Genomic DNA, 7,252 nt, shown 5'->3' with positions numbered 1-7,252 from the left:
ACTGACTCTAATGGGAAGGATCTTTGTAATGATGTTCCACAACATAGGAAGTCTTACATTACTTTAACATGATGTGATTGAGCCATAAATTGTCATTTAACTCATTACACATCCAGCAGCGCAACTAGCTCCAACAACAAGAAGAAAAGGACATGAAGATATGGGCCCAATTTCATAGAGCTGCTAAGCACAAAAATTAGCTTAGCATGAAACTTCTTCCTTGATCAAAGCAGGATTACCAACTATGAAAGAAAAAACACCCTTGTCACACGAAATTGTGTGCGTTTAGATGGTTGATTTCGAGACCTCAAGTTCTAAACCTGAGGTCTCGAAATCAAATTCGTGGAAAATTACTTCTTTCTCGAATACAATGGCACTTCAGAGGGAGCCATTTCTCACAATGTTTTAGCCATCAACCTCTCCCCATTACTTGTCACCAGTAAAGGTTTTATGCCAATAATTATTTTGAGTAATTACCGATAGTGTGCACTGCCTTTAAATATGAGCTCGGGTCTGAACCATGGCCACAGAGGTGGAAGGCAGGAAAAAGAACTACTGAGCCGAAACCCGACCCCACAATCAAGGCTAACATTATGCACAAGCTCATGCTGACTAACTTACTGAGTTGAAGGGCATCTTTAAAGGGTACAAACCAAAGATTTAAAGTGTGAGTTTTATACCAAAATCTACACAAGGGACATGTGTTATTCATCAGAAAGTGCACTCTGCCAAAAAAATGATTAGGCCTATAATGTTTTATAAATTTATTAATGGAGGTAGCGCATAAATATACAAGATAAATAAATTATAGTAAACATTGGTCTTTCTCGACCAAAAACAATCATTTTGGGCAATAAATACATTGACCACGGGTGTTTCTTCACTGGGATTCTTTTAGTGTCACATGGCTTACTCTCAGGTGTACCCTTTTTTAAGAATCGGTGAAGATGGTTAGTGTGATAAGATTCAGCTGTCGTGATTTTATAAATATAATTTAAATCTAACTTATTACCATAATTTTGTACAGGCCGTTTTTCTTTCACTTTTTTTGTTCTTCTGATGGATAACATTTTTACAAATGGCGATCTTCAAAATTAGGTCTCTAAATAAACACACTTTGTGTGGTAAAAAAGTACTAGTGCTGTTTAGCAGTTTTGCAGGTAGGTGACACTAGCATTGGTTTTTTGCATCGGCTTATGGATCCATCATTCATCAAAGACAACAGACCACTTAGCTCTTAAACAAGTCGGTTGTTATTTCTTTGTTGAAATTATGATGAAATTTTCACCCTACACTGTACAAATCTCTGTTCAACACATATTTTCTCTTCGCCTACTAGTTAATTGTTGATGACATTGGACACTTGGTTGTCATTAGCGCAGACGTTTCTGTAATTACTGTTGCGAACCCAGGTACAACCTTTTCCGTACCTGCAATCTTTGACGCAGCTTCTCTTTCTGGACAGTGAGTCGCTGGCGTTGAGATCAAGAAAGCAACCATTACCGACTGATTGGTACTCTGACTCTGCTCCGTTTCCATATATTGGGTTCTGCATGATGGTTGTAATAACCTGAAGAAAGAAATGGTAAAATTTGATAAGTCTAGGAAATATTAAGTGCATACTTTATCGTGGAACGGGGGAATCCTGCGATCATCATACATTGTTGTTTACAAACAGTATTACAAAGTGCATCTTGGTTTTATGACGCGATCCCTGAATAAACAGGGTCACATTGTGGCTAGTGATCATTTGATTGGGCCTAGTGAACCGCGCCACAACGTTGCCGCCTCTGATTGGACGAAAGTTCCCTACATAGAAACAGCATTGTCTGTGCGTTTAACTCTGTCTTTAGCTTCGCCATTACAACAAGCACACAACACTCCATACAGGTAGCTTTCAATGAATAAATAAGTGTAGAAAATATAAACAAATAGGCTAAATAAATAGGACTCCTAAACCTAGAAGAAGTATGGATGCGCTTCTGCGTCCCCTATTCAACGAGGCTGGGGGCAAACTTAGGGCGCTGCTTAGTTAGAACATGGAGGTAGAATAGAACGGGGTATGACATCGACCTTGCAATGTGGATCAGTATATTACACACGTGTTGCCATGGATCGACCAATCAGAATGGATGATTCAAGTTTGTGTGAAGATTCATCCTAAGCTCATCAATCACAGACCTGTTACATATTCTTGATGCAAACATAAATTTACCACTCTACCAACTGAGCCGTCTAACCCTAACTCTAATGTTCAGCCAAAAATGTACTTAATTTTACAGGCCCTGTACTTCTTTCTTGAAGGACCCCATCAATTTTCCTCTGGTAAGGGGCACTTCTATGTGGAAAATGTAAATTTGTTTTGAAAACTTGAAAGGGCATCGCAGCAAAAGTACAAGACACTCCAGCCAATGATATGGGTGCTGTGGTTAATTTGAGGCCTAAATTTACCTAGAGTCAGTTGACCTTAGTAGATATTTCTTACCTTACAATCACAGTTTTCGATGTAGACGTTCTTGTTGAGACCAAGCTTCTGCTGTACAGTCAGACCACTCCACTTCTCATTCCACTGACAGCCTTCGGAATTCAACATCCCACTTTCTAGCTCTTCAATTCCTGATTGAAAAAAAAAAATCAAGCAAACCAGTCCGAGATAAGAACGAGATGTAAAACAACATACTGGTTTATACTAAGAGAAGTTTGCGGTAACACCTTGTGGATATCTCTTTTTAGTACTGTTGGTTCTAAAAAGAACTGGGGTTGATTTCACAAAGAGTTAGGACCAGTCCTAACTTAGGACTAGTCCTAAGAGATATCAAAAACGCATTGCTAGTCTTAAGTTATGATGAGTAACTCGTCCTAAGTCGAGATAAGACTAGTCCTAACTCTTTGTGAAATCCACCCCTGGTGGTTTACAGCTCAATGTTCCGATCAGTATGCTCTGACCCTGATCGTCTTCAGGAGACGATCAGAGCATCAGTGAACATACTGATTGAAGACGATTAGAGCATTACCGGTAACTTAAGAGAGGTTTAAAAGTAACACCATTTGGATATCTCTTTTTGAGTAGTGTTTGTTCTGAAAAGAGCCGATGGTTAACGGCTCAACGTTTCAATCAGTATGCTGTGACTCTTACCGCCTTCAGGAGATGATCGTACTGATTGAAACGTTGAGTCGTAAACCGCCACTTCTTTTCAGAACCAAACCTACTCAATAAGAGATATCCACACGGTGCTTTTACAAACCTCTCTTAGTTACACACGCCTAACAGAACACCCAACATTCTCATCTGCTCACAACCGGACTTTCTCCTTTATTGCTCCGTGAATATGGAACAACCTCCCAGTACGCATCAGAAATTGTAACTCTTTGCCTTTGTTCAAAAATATCTCAAAACTCACTTGTCTCAGATGTAATTTGTTGTATTTATAGTTCCATTGGTTTTGCTCTTTCCAGCGCTTTGATCTTGATGTAAAGGCGCTTTATAAATATTTAGTTGTATGTATGTATGTATGTATGTATGGATACTTTCACCATGCAAAGTTTCAAATCCAACTTAGCATACAGGCAGTTCAAATAAGTTAAAACTCTTAATTAAGATGCATAACAAATTGTCTGTTGAAAAGCGCCCTCTTGTCGTCAAAAAACTGTGGTTTATTGCAACATACGGTCTTGTCAGAGTACCCAAGCATGGCTTTAATCATTGAGCTGTTACATAAATCTTCATAAACACTGTTGTAAATACCAACCTGTCAGCACGTACACATCACCAACTGCCAGACTGGGATAACCACATGGTATTGAAACGTCAGAGTTTGTTGAAGTGATCGTCAAGACGTCGTCTTCTTCGAGGTGTCTCGAGACGAGATCTGAGCCTTTAAAGACGCTGATTACTCTCACTGTGTAGTGCGCAATCTCCTTCACTCCAAAGAGGAATGTCTCCTCCTCATGGACGGCTTTTGACACAATTTGCGCTTTGATCACTGTGAGAATAGAAAGTATGTAGGTTAAAGGCACTATTGGTAATTACTCAAAATATTTGTTGGCATAAAAACTTACTTGGTAACGAGCAATGGAGTGCTGTTGATAGTACATAAAACATTGTGAAGTAACAGGGTTTTTTTTTTGAGAAAGAGGTAATTTCTCACTCAAATATTAACAGATTTTAGAAAAACCTTGTGTAAGCATCTGAAGACACAACAACTTGTACAACAAGGCATTTGACCTTTCATTCTCCTGTTCGATGACCAATTTAGCCCAAATTTTCACAGATTTGTTATTTTCTGGGATATACACCAAGTAAGAATACTGGTCTTTGACAATTACCAAAGGTGTCCAGTGCCTTTAATTGTATTGTGAAAAAGCCTCTTCACCAATTCTCCTTTTTACTCTATCCTGAGCAGTCTTTTGCCAGAAGCAATGCCCATTTATGTACCTAGTTCACCTCTCGGGGTCACCATGGTCCAGTGGTTTGACTGCTGGACTTATAGCCACAAGGTTTTGGGTTTGAATCCTGCCAAACTAATCACTGATTTTACAATGACTAGAATAAGTATTGTCGTTTAGTTACTGAATCATAATATCTTGATTTATTTTTAAGAGGATTGCAGCGAGTTTCTGAGTTTAAAACATTTTTAATAATAGAAGAGACGGATTCAAGGAGATTGTACCCGTTGCTCAAAATTGTAGACCTGATTAATTCTACAGTATTATGCCTTTCTTCTGGGCACATGGACGAACAGATTAACCCCCAAACATAATCAAAGATAGATATTTATTGCTAATATATCCATGCTCTGAAATTAAAAAATTCAAGAGAATTGCAGTGGTCGGTCACCATATTTGTACGCACGGTTCTACTTCAACATAAAGTCACCGAAACATAAATTCCACTTACCAAACTGTGCATCACACACAAATTCTTGAGGGTGTTCGATCGGGCAACTCCTCCTGCACCGGTTTTCATGATGACCTGGGTATGTTATCCTCCCTGCTTGTGCCAAGACTAGGCACCCAAGGATACACATCATCTCTACCACACACCTTGAATTGAGACTAGTTGCTGGCTTCATCTTCAATGTGAATTTGTCTTACTGTACTGTCACACAAAAATTGATCTATACTTTCACTAACTTGGTCAATCTGCTCCAGATTCGGAAAGTGCTCTAGATACCAAGATTGATGGTGAAGTAGTAGTCGGTAGTTGATCAATGCTCTGATTCTGATCAAACACGGCAGCTCTAGCCCTTTTTATCCCTTTCTGGGGTTTTGCCAGTCCCCTAAAGCTCCTCCCACTTTCTGTGCCACTCTGGGAGCCCCCAAACAGGTGGCGTTGAATTTCGTAACTTGATAATAAGAGTGTTGGTTTCAACCTGTGGGTGTCCAGCCAGCCACCGGAAGTCGTGATTCAATCATCAAAGTGCACCCTCCTCAATCATTGTTTTTGTATTGTCTTTTCCATTATGAGTGGTTAATCATGCGGAGAAACTTTATATTATTTGAAGTAATTTCAATAACAACTGGTCCATCTACTTGTGATGACTCTTTGCTAGATTTATTAAATACTTTCTTAAAGAGTACTTTCCTTCAAGGATAGTCCTTTAAATAAAAGGTTCTTGGCAAAACGTTCAGGAAGTTGATTTTTACAGTGACACTATTTTGTTGTTTTTGAGGCTCTATTTCATAGTATTACTTTAGCTATAAAAGACACTGGACACTATTGGTAATTGTCAAAGACAACTCTTCTAACTTGATGTATTTCAACATATGCATAAAATAACAAACCTGTAAAAATTTGAGCTCAATTGGTCGTCGATGTTGCAAGATAATAATAAAAGAAAAAACACCCTTGTCAAATTCGTGGAAAATTACTTCTTTCTTGAGAAGTACATTACTTCAGAAGGAGCCGCTTCTCACAATGTTTTATACCATCAACAGCTCCCCATTACCTGTAACCAACTAAGGTTTAATGCTAATAACTATTTTGAGTAATTACCAATAGTGTGCCTTTAAACCATATGAACTGATTCTTTACAAGATTTCTTAAAAGGCAGTGGACACTATTGGTAATTACTCAAAATAATTACATGTATTAGCATAAAAACTTACTTGGTGACGAGTAATGGGGACGTGTTGATAGTATAAAACATTGTGAGAAACGGCTCCCTCTGAAGTAATGTAGTTTTCGAGAAAGAAGTAATTTTCCACAAATTTGATTTTGAGACCTCAGATTTAGAATTTGAGGTCTAGAAATCAAGCATCTGAAGGCACACAATTTCGCGTGACAAGGGTGTTTTTTCTTTCATAGTTATCTCTCAACTCAGACGACCAATTAAGCTCAAATTTTCACAGGCTTGTTATTTTTTCTATGCATATGTTGAGATACACCAAGTTTGAGGACTGGTCTTTGACAATTACCAAAAGTGTCCAGCGTCTTTAAGAAAAGATGTTTCCGTCAAGGATATCAATCCAGGTTGGCAAAACGTTCAGGAAGTTGATTTTTAATGACTTTGTTTTGTTTGAGTAGAAGCTCAATTTCATTACTTTAGTTACAATGAACTGGATTGGTGTGCCTCAGATATTTCAACAGCGAGACCATCTGGACTCCAAGTTCAATGGAACTGGGTCGTAGTTGGTGTTTCTTGTGTCTTTACTTTATGGTTGCGTTTTTCTTTGCCAATGTCTGCTTGGAATATGGCTTTTTGGATAATTGTCTGTTAAAGGCAGTGGACACTATTGGTAATTACTCAAAACAATTATCAGCTTCAAACCTCACTTGGTAGCGAGTAATGGGGAGAGGTTGATGGTATAAAACAATTTGAGAAACGGCTCCCTCTGAAGTGACGTAGTTTTCGAGAAAGAAGTAATTTTTCCACGAATTTGATTTCGAGACCTCAAGTTTAGAACTTGAGGTCTTGAAATCAACCATCTAAACGCACACAAGTTTGTGTGACAAGGGTGTTTGTTCTTTCATTATTATCTCGCAACTTCGACGACCAATTGAGCTCAAATTTTCACAGGTTTGTTATTTCATGCATATATTGAGATACACCAAGTGAGAAGACTGGTCTTTGACAATTACCAATAGTGTCCACTGTCTTTAATGCTTTGAGAATGGCTTTTCCGATAATCGTCTTTTTCGTTTGGCTTAGTTTAATGACAACGTTTTGATTTTGTCTTGACTAATTGTCAAAGACCAGTATTCTCACTTTAGTGTATCCAAACATATGCATCAATTAACAAATCTGTTAAA

The 7,252-nt window shown here is 38.3% G+C and overlaps 1 protein-coding gene across 1 annotated transcript; it reads right to left on the bottom strand.

Annotated features, from left to right (window-relative positions):
* Positions 1 to 429: 429 nt before the first annotated feature.
* On the bottom strand, positions 430 to 5,459 carry LOC117306255 (metalloproteinase inhibitor 3-like). The gene is made up of 4 exons (XM_033790894.1): positions 4,898 to 5,459; positions 3,750 to 3,983; positions 2,486 to 2,616; positions 430 to 1,570 (listed from the first exon to the last, which is right to left on the bottom strand). The coding sequence occupies exons 1-4, from the start codon at positions 5,070 to 5,072 to the stop codon at positions 1,340 to 1,342; spliced, it is 771 nt and encodes a 256-aa protein (XP_033646785.1). The 5' UTR covers positions 5,073 to 5,459; the 3' UTR covers positions 430 to 1,339.
* Positions 5,460 to 7,252: the final 1,793 nt, after the last annotated feature.

This window comes from Asterias rubens, chromosome 2 (assembly GCF_902459465.1).
Source record: "Asterias rubens chromosome 2, eAstRub1.3, whole genome shotgun sequence".
Taxonomy (NCBI): domain Eukaryota; kingdom Metazoa; phylum Echinodermata; class Asteroidea; order Forcipulatida; family Asteriidae; genus Asterias; species Asterias rubens.
This window is presented reverse-complemented; position numbering and strand designations above follow the sequence as displayed.